The sequence below is a fragment of the Lonchura striata genome, chromosome 8 (genome assembly GCF_050655825.1).
Source record: "Lonchura striata isolate lonStrDom1 chromosome 8, ASM5065582v1, whole genome shotgun sequence".
Taxonomy (NCBI): domain Eukaryota; kingdom Metazoa; phylum Chordata; class Aves; order Passeriformes; family Estrildidae; genus Lonchura; species Lonchura striata.
In genome coordinates this window covers 23,323,967-23,346,004 of record NC_140710.1, presented here as the reverse complement: position 1 = coordinate 23,346,004, position 22,038 = coordinate 23,323,967, and the positions used below count along the sequence as shown (strand labels likewise).

At 38.1% G+C, this 22,038-nt stretch overlaps 1 protein-coding gene across 1 annotated transcript in view; it reads left to right on the top strand.

Moving 5' to 3' along the window:
• Nucleotides 1-2,812: 2,812 nt before the first annotated feature.
• LOC146766776 (uncharacterized) overlaps nucleotides 2,813-22,038 on the top strand; it is a 372,272-nt gene continuing 353,046 nt past the window's right edge. Inside the window, exon 1 of the mRNA XM_085586012.1 lies at nucleotides 2,813-21,830. Within this exon, the coding sequence (XP_085442138.1) occupies nucleotides 21,812-21,830 (19 nt within the window). The 5' untranslated portion in view covers nucleotides 2,813-21,811. The remainder of the gene's footprint in view (nucleotides 21,831-22,038) is intronic.

Genomic DNA, 22,038 nt, shown 5'->3' with positions numbered 1-22,038 from the left:
AAGTTAAAAAATGTTCATTCTCAGTTTTTCTAATAACTTGAAAAGCTTGTCTTTGCGGAAGAATGCTGATGGTGTTTCTGGTAATTGTTCATACAAACCTTTTCAGAAATTTAAACAGCTTTTACTTAAACTACTATTACTGTTAGGAAAGATTTCCAAAATTTTGTGTTTACTATATCAGTGTTTCAATGGCTGGTTTCTTACCCTTTGGTGGTGGACACTGGCATTTACTTGTTCTAGCTGTTATTCCCTCCCTATATTTATCCTTCTTGCTTACTTATTTTTATGGAAAATTTTATATTGTCACAGCATTAATCTTGGTTTTGCCAGGTTCTGCAAGCCACTCTACTTTGATATAGTTTGTGAAGTAGATTATGCACTCCTATGCTCGGAGCAATTGCTTTTCTTGGTATGTATTCCAACTTGAAGCCATATTTTTGAGCACAGGAAACCCAAGCTGATACAAACATTAGGCCATTTTGTGCTGTTAGGCCAGATGTGCTGTTTGAGTGATATCTCACCTCTGAATACAAGAGTATTGATCTTTACCTCTTCTGGAAATATTTTGTCTGATAAACTCAAGATCCTTTTCTAAAGCAGACTTAGACTGATGATTCATAGTCACATGGACAAAGAAGTATCAGTGATTTGCTGCAGATGGGAACTGGCTTTTTTTTTTTTTTTTTTTTTTTTTACAGGAAACTTCTCAGTCCTGAAATAGCATAATAGTGTATATTTATGCTATTTTAGTCCATTTTCTATGTATTAGATAAAAATTTCAATTCTTCTTGATTTTCAGATCCTCTGTATTGATAGCACATCATCGAAACCATTTTTATTAGCACCCTTGTCTTTGGGGCATTATTAGTGCCCATTTTAAGCAAAATTGTATTCACAATGACCCCTGAATAACCTGCTCAACAATAGTTCTTCAGGCTGAGCAGTTGACCTTTCAGTTCAATCTCTTTTCTCTTGTCCCTTTAACCAGAAATCTCAATATTGTTGGCAGAGTATGTGCTTAGCTTCATGCATTGTGCTAGGTGACCGATGTCAAATTAAACCTAAACCACTTCAGAATTTTACTAGAACTTGATATCTACTTTAAGTCTGTGTTTCAGTGTAAAACAGTAGCATCAATGAAAGAGAATTTGCTTCAGAAATTTTGTATTAATATCTGGTGGGATAAGAAGATAAGGTAAGGTGAATTACAACAGAAGTATGGAACTGCAGGTGGCAGGGATCACGAGTCTGAGATTTGTCCTCAAACAGCTGAAACTCTGAGTGATCTGGTGCTCCTCCAGAGCTGAGAAACCTGCTCCACATGCACACCAATGGCTTGGTGGGTAAGGAAAGGGCTGTGGATGTGGTCTGTCTGGACTTCAGGGACACTGTTTCTCACAGCATTCCCCTGGAGAAGCTGGGAGCCCATGGCTTGGACAGGGGCTCTGTTTGCTGGCTAGGAAGCTGGCCAGGCCCAGAGTGGTGGTGAAGGGAGTTAAATCCAGCTGGTGGCCAGTGACAAGTGGGGCTCCCCAGGGCTCAGTGCCAGCCCTGTCTGGGATCTCGATTGGGATCTGCATGAGGCTCTTGAGTGCACCCTCAGGAAGTTTGCAGGTGGGAATGTTGGTGTGCTGGAGGGCAGAAAGGCTCTGCAGAGGGATCTGGACAGGCTGCATCCATGAGCAAAGGCTGGTTTTGAGTTTCAACAAGGCCAAGTGCTGCGTCCTGCACCTGAGTCACAACAACCCCATGCAATGCTACATCCTGGAGCAAGAGTGTGTCCAGGTGGCCAAGAAGGACATGGGCATCCTGGCCTGTGGCAGCAGGAACAGGGAAGGGATCTTCACCCTGAATTTGACACTGCTGAGGCCACATCTCAAATGCTGTGCTCACTTCTGGACTCCTCACCACAAGGGTTTTAAGGCATTAGAGCATATCCAGAGAGGGCAACATAGATGGGGAAGGGTCTGAATTATAAGTCTGATCTGATCTGTTCCCCAACAGATGGGGGACCTGGGGGTGTTTAACCTGGAGAATGGGAGGTTGTGGACAGGTGGGGTCAGTCTCTTCTCCCAGGTAACAAATTATAGAATAGGATAAAAACGGCCTAATGTTTGTATCAGGGGAGGTTTGTATTACATATTAGGAAAAATGTCTTCACCTGGAACAGGTGGCTGAGGGAAGTGATGGAATCATCATCCTTGGAGGTATTTCAGAGATGTGTAGTTGTGGCACCTGGGGACCTGGTTTTAAATAGTGGACCTGACAGTGTCAGGTAAACAACTGGACTCTATCGTAGAGGTTTCTTCTAACCTAAATGATTATAATCTACTCTCTGTGGTCGTATTTACAGAAAGTATATTTCTGAGCTTTTCAGCCAGTTTATTAAAATTTCATATTCCTCCAACACTAATAAATGTTTGTTTTTTAGATGCTGTGCAGTGTATTGATTAGTCTGCAAGAGCAGTTATTTATTTCATTAGGTAGAACAGAAGGAAATGATGTATAGAAATATTATTCACTACAACTAGTCTCATAAGCTTAATATTGTTTTTTTACAGCTGATATTTTTTTTTTCAAGTCCAATGAATTTAATAGGTTTTACTTGCCCTCTCAGTGTTTGACTGTGTTGTTTTGTTGTATTTCATGTAAATAGAAATAGCTAATACAAGTTGTTATAATTACATACACGGCATGGTAAAGAGGGAACAATAAGATAGCAGATGATGAGCCTTTCCGAAGGTGTGGCAACATGAGGTTGCCTAATTCAGGTCAGGAGTGTGTTTGTGCACCAGGCAGGTGTGTGTGACCTGGAGTCACACTGCCCCTGGATCTGGTTTGCTTGCATAAAGTTTAATTGAACTTCTGCTGTGCCATTGCTCATTGCAGGCTGCTGAACATTGGGAAATACCAAAAAAAGTGAAGTGCATTAATTGCAAAAGAGATGCTCTTAAGAATGTAAAGATCAATAGGGTATCCATAGTAAGCCAGCTCCATCTAGCCAAATATCCCACATCTGGCTGCAGCCAAGAAGCAGCTGTAAAAGGGAAAGTAGAAAAAGTAAGGAAGCAGCATGATGATTTGCCCACATATTCCACCATCAGACTAATTTTCCATAAACCAACGGCAATCAATTAGTAGCCTTTTGTTTGTTTCCTAAATAGAGGCTGTAGCCTCCCTCGAAACATTCTGGCAGCATGAATTTCTTCTTTTCTCCTGTGACAACTTCTCTTGCAATTCAGGAGTTGACATCAATTCTAAACAAGCTCATCTGCAAGGTATTGCAAATCTAAAAACAGCTGCAAGAGAAATTCAGCCTTGGCTCTCATAATCCTGTTTATATGGCGTTACTTCAAAGTCTGATGTGGATCACTGCTGAGTGTTTTGTTGGGGAAGATCTACAGGGGATAAAAATCAAGGGAAGGCATGATGGAAATCTCATGCAGTGCAGGAAAATAGTTTTCCAAACTATTAATAAACTCCAGTAATTTCATGTTGTGAGGTCAAAACTAAGTGAAGATGGGAGCTGAGGTTTTACAGATACCCTTAATTTGAGCTCTCAGATCTTCAAATTAGAAGACATAACAGCTATTCCTTCCCACTATTCCTGCCAAGAGTCTGAAACACATTAGTTTTCTTTTAATGTAAATGCATTTCTATTTAGGAATAAGGATCTACAAGGCTATGGCTTAAATTCTAAAAAGACAAATAATTTTAACTTAAGGAATTAAATTCCTAGTGAAGCAGATAGGGTTTTGACCTTTGAAAGAAAGAGCTGGCTGCTTTTTTGCAGTGCCCCAGCTTTGATATTATTTCTCTAATGCCATCTGTATCCATGTGTTTTACTACTAATCATCATCATTATAACAACAATAATAAAAACCATATTTATTTGACATAGTAATTTAGAATTTTTATTTAGAAGTTAAACAGTTCTTTTTGAAACAAAGAAAGGACATTTTTGGTGCTTATTTCTTCAACTTTCCCAGAATTATTCTAAAATTTTCCTATCCTGAAGAAAAATGACAGTGACACCAGAAATGAACTTCAGGGAGTCTATGAATTTCATGGGAATTGATAGTTCCTGTCCTTACCCCAACTTTCTTGAGCTCAGCTTGAATCTGCTCTGATGAAAGAGCGATAATAATTAAAAAAAATTTGTAATTCATTTTTTAATCCATCTCAATGGGATCCTTCAATGGGATAAGTTTCCACATTTTAGGTGACTGAAGATAGAGCACTTTATTTAAGCACTCCTGGATTTTGGGGTGTTTTCTCTGCTGTTGGTACAAAACCAGCCTGCTGGTTTATTGTCAGCAGCCACAATTGAAGCTACACCTGTTTCAAAACTCTATCTTTATTCAGGTGTTGATGCATCTGTGCTGCTTGCACATGTCAGTGAGTTCATCCTCTCAGGACTGCCAAACAGAACCTCAGCATGCTCATGAGTCTTTGAGGTGGAAAAATGAAATTTTGAGGAATTAGAGACAACAGTGTGCATTTTCCATGCTTTTGTCAATTGGGATGGTTTGAAGGCTGAGTTGCTACTGTGCCTTTCTTATGTTTTCTCATATGCAAATTTTAACACTTCAATTGGTACAGAGGCTCTAAGTTAAGAAACTTAAAAGCTAAATAGGAAGGATTATGCAGTTTTAGGAATAACAAATGAAGTGTGACAGGGATGCACACTATTTTTTAAATTGCATGCAGCTAATTTGTTAATTACAGTCAAAACTAATGTTGCTAACTTAGTTTCAAGTACCCAAATAAATCTAGGATTTAGAGCCAAAATTTAATAGATGTTATTCATAAACATCATGCTGAAAAGCAAGTCTACAGGATGTGGCCCAAAATTGAAGTAAGACTTTGTTTCCCAGCCTGTGTGGAGTAGTCATTAGCAGTTAGACAGAAGATGACACCTCGAGTCCATCCAAGAACAGTTTGCCACTGTGCCAGGGGTGGTGAGAACAGGGAATGAACTTTGCACAGGCAGTTTAGAGTCTGATATAGGTAAAATCTCACATAGGTGTAATGTAAAGTAAATTTAAATAAAGATAGAAACGGTAAAGAAAAAAAAAAGATTTCAAATTCCCTGTTAATCTCAGTTTACCTCTGCTTCAGCACTGGTCAACAAAGGAGTGCCTGATCTTTCTCAGCTTTCTTCTGGCTCATGGAACTGCATGGGGGGTCAGGTTTGCAGGCAGCACTATATTATTGTAATTAATCCAATCTGATGCATGCAAATAGGGATACCTGAAGACCACCTGATGTCTCTAAATTTGGTTTTATTTCTGAATTGATACAACACTGCATAACCCACTGAGAAGTTTTCAATTATTTCTTTACTCTCGCCCTGCTCTACCTTTTTTCTTAGCCATGATAAGCAAAGGACATTCACTGTTGTAGTGACCTCAGCCCTCAGTTAAGTCATCCCTAACTTTGTTGGGTGATTTCTACAGGAAATACTGAATTTCTCTTACTTTATGATTGTTAAAATGTATTTCTTTCAGAAACTTCTATAGGGGAGGTTAAACTGTGAATGAATAATACTAAGCCAGCAGCAGTATTGGAAAATATTAAATCTTGCCATGTGGTAATGTGGGAGGGGAATCATGACTGCTGCTGTTTGAGATTCCTATGATTCTACTTTTCAATTTCAAAGCTTAATCAAACAATCTTTCTGTTATTTTTAATCAGTTCCTCTCATTCTGCTATGGTTTCTCTCCTGCAGATCCCCTTACCAAAGGAAAAACTTCCAGAAGGTGTCTGCATATTTGTCATAGTTACAATTTAAGAGTCCTGTGTCAAGAGGTCTTAAACACTTTGACTTCTGTTAGTGAACTTGTGCACAAGCTTGACTACAGCTTAGTATTTTAACAGGTGCCTTGCTGTTCTAGAGCCTACTCGTGCAATGGTTGTAATGTCAGGCTTTTTAATAATGAATTAATTATATTATTAATTTTGAATCCACTATTGTTTTTCCTATTTGAGTTTGACCACATAGAGGGGTAGCCTTTAGCTCACTTTATTAAAATACTGTAGCATTGTTGTAAGGGTTTTAAATAGAAAAGGAAACTTTAAGAAGTATTTGATTCTTTTGAAATTGGTGGTTTGATGCTGCTCAAATGCCAGGTCCTCATGAAAGTCATTTGCTTTTCTTCTGCTAAAGTTGAGCAGAGGAGAGGGGAAAAAACTAACAAAGGGCTTGTGAGCTAAGAATTGGTAGAAAACATTCTACAGACAAAACAGGTTCAAATTGAAAGGTATAAAGTAATTTTTTCTTACCAGAGTCAGAGGACGATAATGAAAAGTAAAATAAGTTTCTGAAACACCTTTTTCTCCCCAGCCCTTCTTTGTTTCTCACTGATGGTGCAGGGAGATGCGGTGTGCGAGTTTTGGGCCATTTGTCACTTGAGATTTCCTTCTGTTCCTTTGGGGAAAAGAGTATTTGTTTTTGCTATGCCATGGGGTCCCACCCACGGGCAAACAGGATTTCCCTATGTACTGGAAACCATGACCAAGATAAATATGGCTTTTCTGCATATAAGACCAATCAAAATTTATTGCCTTTCCATTCAGAGATTAGGAAATATTTTGTGCCTTGAAGTTGATTCATATTTCAAAATTAGAAAAATGTTCATACCATAAGAACTCTAATTTCATGCAGACAGTTGAAAGAGCTACATGACTTAGGTCAGCCAACCCAACTTCTTTTCCAAAGCCATAGCCCAGGCAAAAATGAATATATTTCCTGCAACAGATTGAATAGAGATGTTACTTTTGGCTAACACAAATTCAGTGGTCTTGTTTCACTTCAATTTCCTTATGACCTGCTTTTGACTTGAGAAAAAAAAATCTATACTGATTTCTTCTTTGTGAAGACTGCCACATTTTTAAAGCTGAAATGCAGATGCTGTCACCCTCTTCTCAATAAAAGTCATGCTTACAACTCTTATTTAAAATATTTTAACTGCCAATATTAAAGCCTGCCTATTTCTAAGTGATTTGGGGGATTTCTATATTTATTCTTTTATTACATGCTGTTCAGGTGATCCAGTGAGTACAGTGAAGAAATTAAAGAACACACTAAAATTAAGCCTATGCAGAGAACCATTTATTTCTTGGTTTTGGTAAGAGCAAAATGAATTTTCAAACTAATCAAAGCTATGGGATCTGGGACTAGAAAAATGAGGGAAGGGATTTTCTTAAGCAATGTACTTAGCATAAGGTTAAAGATGAAGTAGTACTAGAAAGAAATTCCAGAGCTGAACAGCAATGACTTTTATGGCAGACCAGCAAAAAATTGCTGTTAATTAAGAAGAGGAGAACTCCATGAAAACAACATTACTTTAATCTGTTTTCATATTCAGAGCTATTGTAGTGTATTATAAATTTTCATTACAGTTTTATTGCTTTGCCATTATACCTGTTCTTCAATTATCATTCCTTGCTGCTGTTTAGGCATCCAACTTGAGCACTGCTGTGCTGTGTAGCTACTGATCATGCTTCTGTTTTCCCATGTAGAAGAGCATTATTCCTAATTAAAAATAACGTTCTGAAATTGCTGTAAAACTGAAAACATTCTTTTTTTACTGCCAGCAGTGCCTACATCCCTCGGTCGTGTACATTTGAAACTGAGAGACCACAAATGACACAACAAGTATTTCAGGAAAAGAAGTCCTTCAGGTTTTCTTTCTTTAAAAGATGTGTGTCCTGTTGAAGAGATGGCATTTGTGGTGTGCTCTTTGGCTGCCCTTTTCACTGTGAGGGTGAGAAATGACCCCTTGGAGTGTTTAAATAAGCTGTTGTGGACTCTGCTGTGCAGTTTTATTGCACCATTTACCAGGCAGAGGTGGCTGCAGCTGCCTGTCTCTTAGATGACTCCCTTGGAGATTGGCCTTCATTACCTGAGGCAGGAGAACAAAAGGGTGTGCTGAACTTCCTCTTTATTATTATTGAGGGTGGTCAAAGAGGGGCTAGGTCAGCTGAAAGAGGGCATCAAGGAGGTTAGAGCAGTGTTATTGCTGGTTAAAGGCAGGGGAAGCAGACAAGTGAGGCTGTGGGCCTGGAGTGCTGTGCAGTGGCAGGGGAAGGTGGAGAACACCTCTGTGCTGGGCATGGGCCAGCCCTATGGCTCCTGCAGGTCTGTGCCTTTCCTAAAGCACAGCCCCAAGTGCCACCTGCCTCTGTTGTAATTTTGACCTCCTTTTTTTTTTTTTTTTTTTTTAAATGCGAGTTATGTTTTGAGAACTTCTCATGGAAAACAAAACAAAATGTATAAGATACTTCCCCTTCCCATAACGAGTTTAATTTTTTGTCTGAGTTGTTGTGAGGATAATTTAGCATTTTCTGTTATTGCTGCTCCCATCTGTCCTTTTAATCTCTTTAGCAAACTTCCCGAGGAAGCTGGATACTTGCATTCCTCAGAAAATGCTGAAATTTGTGATCATCAAAAACATTGTTGTAACCTACAAAGAAGGGTTTAAAGTAGCTTTAGTTTCATGTTTAAAGTAGGTTTCATTTATCATAAATATTTGGACTTTACACAAACTAAGAATTATTAAAATATTGATTGTATTTAACACTTTATATTTTAATTCATGAAGTCCAAATTCTTGTGTTATTTGTTATGATTATATGAATATAATGAATGCTCAGGAAAATCTCTGGGCAGGTTTCTGCAGGTTGCTCTGTAATCCTGAGGCTGCTTGGTTTGAAACATCCATGACAGAGTCAAAAGCAGCTTTAATTTACCTGCAGGGTTAATTGCCTTGAGGAGATGCCTGAGCCAGCTCCAGCACTGGAGATGGTGCTCAGCCTGCCCTGTGGAAGCCAAGGCTTTCTCCCTCCCCAACAGCCAGGTTTTTAGAGAAACAGCTTTATGAGTATAAAGTGACCAGGTTTGCTTATTGACAGTTTTATTATGCTCACCACTGCTAATTTTCTCTCTTGAAAATGTTACGCTCTATTCTAGTCCAGCTTAAATTAAGTGAGGGAATGGTCCATTGGGGTTCTTTGCCTGTTTTTATTCCAAAGAACAAAGAGGGGAATGCCATTTGAAGAACTTTCATCTGGGGCCTTGTCTATGGTTGTGCAGGCTTGGGCTAGACTCTGATGTTGTTTTACCTCTCATCTGAGATAATGTCTGTAGCACTCCAACGTGGGAGGGGAAATGTCAAAGGCTACCATCCATGAGGACCTTGGAAGGGTGTGCTTGTTTGCTCTATCATTTTGAAGGATTCTTTTGCACATGCACCTCTCCACTCCCCCCGTTCCTGTGGTTTTTGTGTCTACCAAGCTTGGGTTTGTTTTACATAACCTGATATATTTTTCCTTTGTACTGGATATATTTGTTGTACTGACAATTCTTATGCTTAATATTTGCTAATTTTTTCTTTCAGGAAGGAGAAACCTGTCCTGATCCTTAACTAATTATTTTAATGTTATTCTTGTGGTTATGCAAAGATCTTGAGCTGCTGATGTAGTGTTTTCTGCTGGAAGCTCAGCTGCAATACATTTTTCTGTTCCCCCACATCTTGAACTGTGCTATGGTCATGCTGGCCTGTATGTCTGAGGGGCTGAACAGCTGAAAGAATTTCCTGAACAGTCAGGTCATAAGCATCCTTGGGAAACCCCATTCTGGCATATTATATTGGCAGGAATGGAAGTGAGTACTTCCTCTTTGCTAGTGAAAAATTTGCGAGCAAGATTTGCTGCCTTTTTTTTTTTTTTTTAAGGGAGTGATTTTAGTCTCTCAATCTAATCCTGTGGGGTTTTTAAATTTGCAGTCAATGTAAGCTTGCTTGTCCTCTTGAAAGACTATTTAAAGCCAAAGGAGGTCAATAATGTGGTTTGGGTTGTGAGAATAGGTGTTTTAGTCTAAAAAAAGCCAGTTCTCTAATTCAAATAGTGCCTGGGGATAGACTTCTCACAATACACGTTATGCCAAAGAGAATGTACACCATTAGTGGTTTTAGTGGTTGGATTAGTAGACTGACTGTATTTACTATGCAGCCAGCTCAATAATGTGCTGGAATGTGCATCATGCTTTGAAAGCTAATTTGGTTCTACAGTAAAATAATGTGAGAGATATTATTCCCTTGTATCAGGTTTCTTTGTGCTGCCATATGTACATTTTAAGATTCCTTTTTTTATTTTCTTAACCAATGTAAATTAATTTAGTTCGACCAAAGTTGCCACAACTGAATCCCACTCCTTAGAATCCCACTCCTTGGAGGTTTGTTGCTGTCAAGGATGCCCTGCAGGGGGACCTTGACAATACAGAGAATTGATATTTTGTGTAGAAATCATGTCTTTTCTGCAATGTGTCAAAGTAGTGGATGAACCTTTTAATAGCATCATGCTCATTATAGGTGCTCTGGAAGTTTTGTGTTTGTAAAGTTCCTGATTAATTTAGATATGGTGGGTCAAAAATATTACTCACAAACTTTTGAAGACAGCAAAGCAATAAGGATAGTATTTTATGAATATTCAGATGTTAGTCCTATTATTACTCAGGTGAAAGATATTGTTTAGCAATTTTTTAAACATTTATAATTGGAATGGACTTATAAACATCCAGTTTTCTGACATCTGTTCAAAGAAACAATTAATTTTTATAGCAAAAATTGCACCTAATACAAGTGTAAAGCTCACAGAAAGTGGTTTCTTGTTTGCTGAAATTCATCAAGTCAGCTATGAAAATGGCCTGAAACCAATCAGCTTCACTGTTTTGGGCATCCCCAAGAATGTTATTTTTCAGGACCACTCAATTTCTTCTGTTGTGTAGATTTAGTTGCTAAATGACAGTTCTTTTGTGCACGGATACTTTGGTAAAGCAAATGAGATCTCAGACTGTAAACTTTATCCTGTCACTCAGCTCCTGCATGTGTCTGGAGTAGCAGTTCCTCTCCTAAAGCAGCACTTGCTCATCCATGTTCAAGTGATGACCTGGCTGCTCCTTCAGCCCCCTGAAGTGCGCTGCCCAGGCAGTGCTGCTCCCCTGGGAGGGAGCCAGGCCATCCCTGACTGGCCACCTTAACACAGGTCAAGAGACAAAGGAATTGCTGAAAGTTCAGCTGGGACTCGGTCACTGCAATACAGGGCTGAGTTTTCAAACCAGTCTCTTTGGGCTTGATTGTGTAACCTGGAGCCAAGTGTGTGTGACTGGTCCCATGTGCTGGCACACTACCTTCCAGTAATCCCTGGATTTTTCCTGCTGTGATAGAAAAGAAGGAAATATTGGTCTAAACTGTCCCTGTCTGTGATGACGCTGCATACTGAATCCTTTTTGATGACAAACCTTCACTTGTGTGTCTAAATGAGCAGTGAATTTTTCTGAAAACGTGACTGCAGTTCTGGCGTTCAGTGACAGTGTGCACAGCAAGCCAACTTCCAGCTGCTGCTGGTCGCTTCCACCCTCAGCCAGTAGCACTGGCTAATGACTGACTTGTGGCAAGAGACTTCTCAATGAATCCTTTGACTATTAAGGAGGATTAAATATTAGATTACTAAATTGTAGAATATTATGGTAAAATAAAAGCAGACCTTTCACAAGTAAATGGCTGAATATAGGGCAGTTGTCTTGGCAATTTTTCTATGACTATGGGACATATGAGGAAAATTTTTGCCTGTGCACTGAAATGACTGGGACTCTTCCAGTGCATTGGAAATCACAATTTGTTCGTCTCAATATAATAATAAAAGCTGGAGTAATCACTGAGAAGCAGATTTATATGGTTCATAGGGGTGATTTTGTTTTTTTTAAGAAATGGAGGTACCAATCTCTCACATATGAAGTCCCCCTATATCAGCTTGGTGGGTTAAATGTTATCATGACTGAAACTGTGACAAGGATCATGAACAGAGATAAATATGATACTTAATTTTTAATATTATTCTTAATTTTTATATTTTTAAAAGCTTTTTCTGTTACTTAATCTGCATAATTTAGTCTGTATAGCAAGTCTTCAAATAATGTGGAGATCATCTATGTGTTCTGAAGGAGGACTGAGGCTTTACCTTTAAAATATTCAGACATTTAACACCTATTTTCCTGTCCACTCAGTGAGTTTTAGGCTCCTGTTTATTGCCTCTTCTGAGGTAACTTGCCCTGGAATGTCTTTAGCAGGGCAATGACATCTATATCCAGTCAGTCCTGCCATCTTTCTACTGCATTTTCAACAAAACTCCCAGGTAGAAACATATTCCTACAAAACAACTAAGAATTTGTTTCTTTATAGAGGACACAGCTCATCTATGTAGAGTTTGAAAGCTGAGTTTGTACTTGCATTTCATCGACTAATGGTTCCATTTCAAAGATTTGTGTTTTAGAAAGAAATTACATGTAACTCTAAAAACCTTGAGTCCCTCTGAAACCTCAAATGAATTAGGAAAGAGTTCAAGTGTATATAACCATTTGCTGTGCAGACACATATTCAGATCTAATAATGAAATATTAGCTTAATCCTGTGCAGATCAAATTTGGCAGTTAATTTCCCTAGTACAACATTAGAAAAAAATACCCAGCAAATCCATACAAATCAGTTTTATGTAAAAAAAAAAAAATCACTACTTGTGGTAAAATTCTATTAAATCTATTCTGAAATTTTATGTAACAGTGAGGCTAAGGGTTTTTTATCTCTAAAGATGGTCTAGATTTTTTATCATTGTCCTTCACCTGTACCACATAGGTGTGCAGTGACGTTCAAGTCTTTTCCTTGCTCTAGAGTCCACTTTATTTCAGTAAAAAGTCTGCTCCTGGAAGAACTGTGCTGTAGTGACCTGAATGTGTCAACTTTATAGTTGGACTCAATGATCTTAGAGGTCCTTCCCAACCCAAACATTTTTATGATTCCATGATAAAAAGTATTGAAATATATAACATTTTAATAGCTATTGTAGTGGTAGAAGGAAAAACAGCCTAATTTTTTTATCCATGCCAGCTTCTCTCTTCTTCCACATGAAAAAGCAAGACTCTGTGGAGCTTTTCTTCTTGAAAAACAGTGACAGATTCTATAGTACAGATAAAATGTTTACACAATATGACTTGCTTATCAAAAACACAGGCATTTATAAAAAGCAAGAGTCTTAAGATCTGTGTTGCCTCTGGGTCTAAACCTTCTTAGTAATTTTCTTCAAGTTTTTCTCTTTTAGAAGCCTGCCCCATGGCTATAAAGAACTATTTTCTTTCCTTGATTCTTAAAGAATATTCATCATGCTTTGCATATATTTGTTTACTGCCACGCCAGGGATTTTTCTCTTTTAGAGGAAAGCCATATGTTTCTTGTTTATGTAGCTCCTATGTAAATATCAGCAAAATGGTAAAAATGTTGCCTTCCATATTCTTACACACTTGAATTAAGGTTTACATTAGCTCACTAAAAAATAAAGAGCTTAAGGGATATTTTTTTTCCATGCATCTTCCCAGTATTATTTTTTTTTATCATCTGTGGTGCAGATTTAGTACAGTGGATATGGCTGACATCAGATTCCTGGTAAAAGCTCTACATCAGGACATTCTTTATCATGATGGCAAACAGAATTCTTAGTGACAGTCCCAGTGAGATGACTATTATTGAGTTACAGAAAAAAGTACTGATTTATAAAGAGGTCAGAATCTAACCTTTGCTAGAAAGATTCTTTTCTCAGTTAATTCCTGATGTAAAAGTCTTGGCTTTGTGAGGGACTTGGTTCCTGAAAGCAACTCCTACATTATGTGTTGCCACAAAAATTAATGGGAGTAATGTGTCTAGTGTAGAAGGTCTATACGAGTCTGTCTTTGTCAGGTGGAAACCTGATTACTTTGGAAGATGTTTTATAATTTAAAAAAATATTTTTAGACATATTTTCTACCTAAATTGGCTTCCCACAATAATTTCTATAAAATTCTATTGATTTACCTCCTCGTTCAAATACTTTTTGAAGAATTCTTCCCTGGCATCATTGCTTTCTTGGTCAATTGCTTATTTTGTTGGAAATGTTCCTATCTGTAGCCTGATTTTCCTAAGTAGATGACAGAGGCCCTTCTCTACAGACCAAAAGGATTTTTTTTGCAAAGTTAAGTTGCTGCTGTAGTTGTGGATATTTCCGTGGAGGATCGTTTCCTGAAGAAGCCAGAAGTGAACTGTCTGCACTGGAGATAGAATTCCAGTTATGCCACATGATTGATCTCAGAGTCAGTAATGTTGAGTCTACAATAAAGAACAAAGAGCTGCTTCATGCATTATTGCTGTCAAGGTCACCATTCTGGGAAAAAACTGGTGACTTTTTAGCATAAACTACATCTATAACCCTATTCTCCATCTGGTTTTCAATTTCAATACAAGGTATCCAATTTATCAGTTTGGCGTTTTGCTCCGAAAAGAGGCACAAAGAAGTACTGTATGTGCTTCCATACTTTCTTCTTTCCCTTCCTTCCCCTCACTGCTCCATTGATGCTGGAATTATCAAACATGGAAGTTAGATCTTCCCCCAGATATTATATTGAGTTTCATGACCATCACATGAAGTCAAGTTCAGAAGTTCTTTTGAAGGTTGTTTGGCTTTTTTTCTTTTACAAGGAATTATATGCTCAGGTCCTCATAATCTAATTAACTGTGCACCAAAAATACTTCTGCAGCTACAGAAACCCAAAGACTGGCTGCTGTGTGACTGTAACAACCTCCCAAATTATGATCACGTCTTGCCTTCATGAGAACTTAACTTGGCAGTGGTTTTTGTTTTGTTTCTCAAGATAGTTAATCCTGTAGTGTAATAAATAATTTATTTTGTTCTGTTGAATATTATGGGATTTCTACAGTAAAAGTTATTGAAGGAATTGAGTCCTGAGAGGTTGCTGCCCACAAATATTGCATACTGAAGGCATTACAGGATATCTAGCTGAGGATACAAAATGCTTTTGATTCTGAAATAAGTGACAGCACAAAAGGAAGCTATAACAAAAAGATATCAGCCAATAAATCGCTATTAAAAATGCCTGAAGTTCAGCTATGTTGGTTTTTTTTTTTCAGTGAGTCAATCTCTAACTGCTTTTAATTTAGCAGATAAATATACTAGAGGAGAATATTTCAGAATGTAGCCCGTGGTCAGGCTTTCAATTTCTCCTGTATATTCTGTTGTACTTTACAATATTTACCACATTTCAGCAGACATCAGAAAGGTTGCATAGTCTAAAGTCAGAAAGTGAAATTGCTCCTGCCTTTTCTGCTGATCATTAAAAGTTTTTTCTAATGTTGTTTGTTTGGAGATGTCTTTATCTCTCTTTCTTGAGTCAACCATCACAAATTTTAACAAGAAATATTTTTGCTAGCACTATCCAAGCTAATACAACAACCCCTCTCCCTGTATGTGTAGAGAAATTATTGATGATTTTTCCCTTCTAGGCAGATTTTTCCCTTCTAGTTCTGGGCAGGAAGGTAAATAAATAGTGTTGGTTGCATTAAAGATCCTTAGCAGTAGATTTTGTGCAAGGGTTTGCACTGTGTTAGCAAAGAACATGAAGAAAAAGCTAAGTTGTGCCCTACAATAGCTAAATAAAAGCAGCTGAGCTGCTTGGGCAGTTCCTTAAAATGTCACGTAATACATAGTTGCATGTTTTTTCAGTCTGGGTATTATCCCCTTTGTGGATTCAAAGTGAGTTTGCAGTCTCTCATGGGTGTTGTTGCTTGTCAGTGAGGTCAGGATTTCTAACATCTATATGAATAGTAGATTTTGCTTTTATTGAATCAGAAATCTGCTTCTTTCAGTTAATCTTTTTACTTGTTCCATTAATTTAGGTGCTCAGTTCCTTTAATCTGTATGTAACTGTTCAATTTCCAACCTCAGCTGTTATTTTTATATGAGATCAAGCATGGAGGAGTGTTACTGGTACCTCATCCTATTGTCACTGTAGATTTCATTTATGTTACTTTGTCAAAAAGAGACTGAATCATTTCACAGGTACCCTCTAAAAACCTTTAATTGGTGGTGATGTCTGTTAAAATAGTTGAAGTCAGGGCACTAGAGTGTCCCCTGATCTGTGACTTTGAGACAGCAAGAGCTATTTTTGTGACAATGATATACTTGCTGTCAAGTCTTCACACATTTATCAGTGAAATGCTTTCAGCGAGGGATGTAATTTATCTATTGCAACTGATTATACTTTTAAGAATAATTAGCAGATAAAATTTCCCTGGTTTTCAGTGAGAATATTTATGTCCAACTGTTGTGAGCTTTTGCATCTCTTACTGACCTAAAGCCATACTATGGAGATTACCCCCTACAGAGATATTCCTATATTTCACAACTGTGTTAGTGGTTTCTGATTTATGTGAAAAAATAACTCTTGATGTCCTTGATCTGTACATCAACCTCCTGCTCTGCTAAACAAGGATGTGCAGTCCAGCTTTTCTGATTTCTCAGAGTTTACCTTCATTTCTGTGTTACTGTGAATGAGGAACTATTGTTCCTGAAATAAGAAATAGCATGGGAAATATGATTACAGCCCCTTATGCTGCTCAAAATGCTGACTTTGTAAAATTCTCTAGGAGAGAATATAAACCTGAGATTGTAAGGGAAGTGCAGAAGGAAAAAAAACATCTTTACCTGTAATTTTACAATGTTCTGCTTACTTTAAGCACACTTTTATGTATTGTACTACTAATTTCCTTGTGTGGTTCTCTCTGCCTGATGTGGCAAAGAAGATGAATGTTTTCTGGCTACATGTCTGAAGAACAGGAGGCAAACTCTTGAGTTTTGGTGTTCAGTTATTTTGGAACTAGTAGTACCAAGTATGGACAGAAGCAGTAGTAGATTTTCCCAGCACTTATAAGAGAAAGGGAACCTTGTACAGGAGGTACAATACAATAAATATTTAATTTTTTTGTAAATAAATTAGATTGCACATGTTGTCTAATAGTAAGTAGTTTCTGGTCAAGACGGTCAAGCAAAATTAAAAATTGTCAAGTAAAAAAAATCATCAGGCTTTAAAAAAAATTTCCTAACTTATACAACTTGGACAGGTAAAAATGTAAAAAAAATCAGGAGTTTTTAGGAATTACTTTGTCATAGTGTCTTTAACAAAACCTACCCAATTTGTGATTATTTAAAAACTATTCACATACAAATAACATTACTTAAATCCACCTTTAAAATTAGGTCTTGTGCTAAATTGAGCTTTCACTTTATGTATGTACATCATCTATATCACTTCTAGAAATTTTTCTATTGCAACAAGACTGAGGATGCCAACTTCCTACCTTCCAGAAATCAAGTTTGAATTGCTAGAATTTCCTTAAGGGCAGAAATACTTGGGTTTTAAGCAAGGTTTTCATATTGCTATGTGCATTTTTTTCATGTAATATGTGAGGAAGTAAAATTACAAAAAATTGGTGGGAAAATGTAGCTTTTGAGAATAATCCTTCTAAAAGTAAGTTTTAAACATAAACATTTTTACTATTGTATTTATTTCTGCATCCAATTCAAATGTAGCTTATGGAGTTTTATAAACACGTTAGCAGCCACTTATGACACACCTGACTTATTAGACCTTCCTTGTAGAGTTTGTCAAACTGCTTCATTCTAACATTTCAGTCTCAAAATTCACTAATTTAAAAATACTTAGACATGAAAATTCAAACGTCCCAGATGACTTTAAAATGCATTAAGAAAACGTAGCATGATTTGTCTAGAAAAGTGGCACTACTGTGGTAATAACACAACTTAATATGCCTTTGGAAGCAGTCAGTTCTGTTGCTGGAGAGAGAACAAAAAAAAAAAAAAAACCCAGCATATGTGAGCTGGTTTTGAAGAAAAAAATTCTTTTGATGGAAAATTCTGGTGGGTACAGGATGATAAATGATTTCAGTCTCTCTCCTGATATGTGCTTATCTCAAGCTCTACAGAAAAACCTTGGCGAGGAGCGAGCAGGGGAAGGAGTGTTTGAAGCCTTGGCAGGGAGAGGAGCAGCGAGCGCAGATTTGCAATGCTCGTTAAGCGCTCCTGATACGCCTGCCCTAAGGCTAAAGCTAACTTCCACTGACACTAATGGTATTTGGTCAGCAGCAGCCTACAAGATAAAAGGTGCCATGTACAAGAAGACGTTGTGTGCTGTTATTTAAATCGCTTCCTGGTGTTGGGCAGACCTGGGACTCTTACAGGCCTCTTGTGCAAAGAGCATCATTAAAGCCATTAACATCTCTCAGAGGTGGAAGTAACTAATTTTTCAGAAAATGTCAAATTGTCGTGAATGTATTTCACAACAAATGAGTACTACTTTTTTTTTTTTTAAATTGGATCTACAGATTGTCAGAATGAGATGAAATTTCAGGAATAAATTGTAAAATACCAGAAGAAATAACACAACATTGGTTTTTCCCTCCATGGGAATAATGTTGTTTTTTACAAATGTGTATCTCTGCATGTTCAGTGTATTTTGACTCTAAGTGTGTTATAGATAGAATTGGTGTCTTTTCTTGCAGGAGAATGTGGGAGAATTTTTCCTTAAACTTGGCGCCATCCAGCTCAGGAACTTATTTCAGTGAGAGCCAGTTGTTTTGCTCTCCCTGACTTTTCTTTTTTAATAAACTAATTTAGTGTTATCAGATGTCTTAAAATGCAATTGACAGTACTTCAAGAACACAGACTTGTTGCTTTTTGTCATAAATTTGGCTACGCCTAAAACTGTCTTTTTGGATTACTAGAGTATGAAATATTGCAATGTGAAGAGCAGAAAGATTGTTGTCTCCTGTGACAAGCAACAATATTGTTGTTGTTTTCTGATACGTATACAGCTCCTCCAGCATTTTATTCTGCCAAGGCTTTTGAACAGCACAACATTTTGAAAATAATTGTTCCCCAACAAATGAAAACATTTAGAATATTTGTTTATATAATCCCTGGAGGAAATGTTTGTTCCAAAGCAGCCCTGCTCCTTCTTGTTCTTTTTTGTTAAAAGAGCTGTGATACTTTTAAGATTTCTCTCTGGGAAACTGAAATCATCTTTCAAAAGCCCAGATGTATAATTGATATGCTTGGATGAGTAACTATGAACGTCCTGTTTGATAACAGAGTGATTGACAAAATGGTCACTGCTCTTTCAACTTGAGGTAAGCCAAGAAAGCAGTAGCCAAGGAAAGTGCCTAAGGGACCTTCAGAATTTCTGGTGACATGGGATACAAACTCAGTAAACCTAATTAAAAGCATTTTCTGGAAGCAAGAGTCTGCCCCTTGCTCAGATTTTTAGCAAGAGTTTTGAAGCATTGCTAGCATTTTCAGTTCTCCTTACTATGTCAGTGGAGAATGATGTGATTTGCATCCTTTTGTTTCGGTCCTGCTCACAGCTGCACACTGAGCAATTACCTTTGGGAGGTGTTTAACTGCAGCAGCAGCCCCAGCCTTGCACTCGGACAGGAAGGAAGGGGGGTTGAGAAGGTGATTCCCAGCACATCAAGAGCACCTTCTTAAAGAAACTGATCCAAGTTAAAGGAGAAACCTCTGACATTTTGTCCTTGTTCATGGAGGTGCTACTTTGCTGAGGAGTGCAACTAAATCTAACTCCCATTGCACAGCCTGTTACATCCTCTTAGTCTCTCAGTTATCTGGAAAATCACAGGGAAAGGCAGTGGTTTAGAAAGAGTCCAGCTGCCAGTCAAGATCCTTTTCTCTGTTTCGTTCCATGATTAGGGACTGAGCATGAAAGGGAGAAATGCAGTCAATGCAGGGCTGGTGCTAAGCTCTGGGAGCAGTATCCTGCTGCTGGGGCAAGCCCTTGGCACAAGGTTTGGAAGCCCACACTGCGCAGTAGCCCATAAATTTTTCTCAGAGCAAAGTTTCAAAATCTTCTGCTTGAGCTGTAGCTAGACCTACACAAAACATTTTGGCTTTGTTTAACACAACAGCCTTTCCTGAAGGCAGCAGTATTGATTCTGCACTTTGGTCACAACCAACCACCCCATGTAATGCTCCAGGCTGGGACAGGGTGGCTGGAAAGCTGCCCAGTGGAAAAGGAGCTGGCAGTGCTGGTCAGCAGCAGCTGAACAAGAGCCAGTGGGCAGGAAGGACGATGAAGGTGTAGCCAGGTGGGGGTCAGCATCTTAGCCCAAGTACAAAATGTCAAGGTGAGAGGAATCACAGTCTCGGGTTGTGCCAGGGAAGATTTACCATGGATGTTAGGAAAATTCTTTCATTGAAGGGGTTGCTGAGCATTGAAACAAGCTGCCCAGTGAAGTAGGTGGTTTGCCACCCCTGGAGGTATTTCAAGACATGTAGATGTGATGTTTAAGCACATGGTTCAGTGATGGATTTGGCAGTGTTAGGCATATCCTTGGACTCTATGCACAACAAGGTCTTTTCTGACCTTATTTAATTCAATGATTCTGACTGAGTTCTGAATTCATGTTATGATTGGGTCAGATGAGACAGTATTTTGGTTCTTTCCAGTCCAGTAGCTGTTTTCATGGAAGACTTACTTTTGATTGTGCTAAAGAAACCTTCAGCAAACATTTGGGGAAGATTTTTGCCAAACTTTAGCAGCATCTGGACACAGTGATTGCCATCTATGAAGTCTGTTGTTTTCTGTTCAGCAACTGGATTCTGTTCTTCTCTCCTGTCTTCTTCCTGTACACAGATTGTTCTACTTCTTTTGACCATTCTTTATTACCATTTCTCTCCCTCTCTGCCCAAACACTTCTTTTTCATAGCAGGCCAATATTTTCTGCTGTCTTTGCTTCTGCCTAGTGTAGGAATTCCCAGAGTGCTTCTCTGACACGAGATATTCCATCAAGGAGCCTCTGAACCTAAAATATTCAAGTGTTTACAACACTGTCTTTCCAGGCATGACACAAAGTATTTCCAGGTGAAAACTGAATATACACAACCATGCTTCATCTCACCTGGTACAAGACAGGCACTCCAAATCAACTACCACTTCCTAAGTGAAAAAAAAAAAGGTGCACAGTCCAGCTCTCCTGTGTCATGGTCTGCAGTGCATTGGCACATCACCCTGCTTTTAGTTTTTCACTACCTGTGCCAGATCCTTCTTCAGAGATTTTCAAGGGAAGAAAACATTTTAAATAAAGATGTGTATTTCCTTTCCCTTCATATTCTCTAGTCACAGACACTCTCCAGTTGTGTTGTGCAGCTCTGCCCCTGTGTCTACTTAATGTCAACAAACCTGCCTGTTTCAGAACACCCTAAGAGCTGCTGTCTTTAAAAGTACTTTAATTAAAAATCATCCTTTTTCTTCCTTCTGCTGTGTTCTGCTACCTCACTTGTTTTCATGAGCACTTACTACTGCTTTAAGTGGTGTTTTTGAATTTGATTGTTTTCCTTCTCAGTGCCTCAGTGTGCTTTTGTGCTGTTTTTCTTGTCTTTCATGCTGAAGTGCTGCAGGATGACCTTGCTCTGTGAGTCAAGGCACATAAAAGACAAGTTCTTTGATGTAAGGAAAATATTCCGTCCCATGCACTTGACTGGAATTACAGGACATGTTGCTTGTCAGCCTGATAGATATTGGTGCTGGAGCTGCTTGGACAGTTGTATATTCTCAATATGGAAACAAATATGGTTCTGTCTTAATAAGGTGGCTGAAATTTTCAGCACAATCTTTCAGAACCCCCCCGAAAACTTCTCAAATAATTTAGCAATGGAAGCTTGTGGTTGAAAAAGAGTAGGCTTGCTCTTTTTTCGTGCTCTCCTGGGGATAATGTCAACTAGATGGTGTTAAAACAACTATCTGGAAATAGAAGTAAACATTATTAAAAAATAGAGGTCAATGAATGCACTTCCTGCACATTGAGGAAGTCTCTGCTACTCATCTTAGAAATTCTGCTTGATGAAGGCAAAGCTGTGTGGTGAGTAGTTACTAATTGTAATCAGTTTATTTTTCATATTTGAAATCTCTCTTTGTGGCTGAGGTTCTGTCCACACTTTTATTGTAAATTTTCATTGCTCAATTGATTAGTGGCCTCTTTTTCTTTCAAAAATAAGGGTACAGACATTCTCTCAGCATCTAAAGGACAGAGGTGGATTTAAAGATGCTCACAGTGTTCAGTTGGTTTG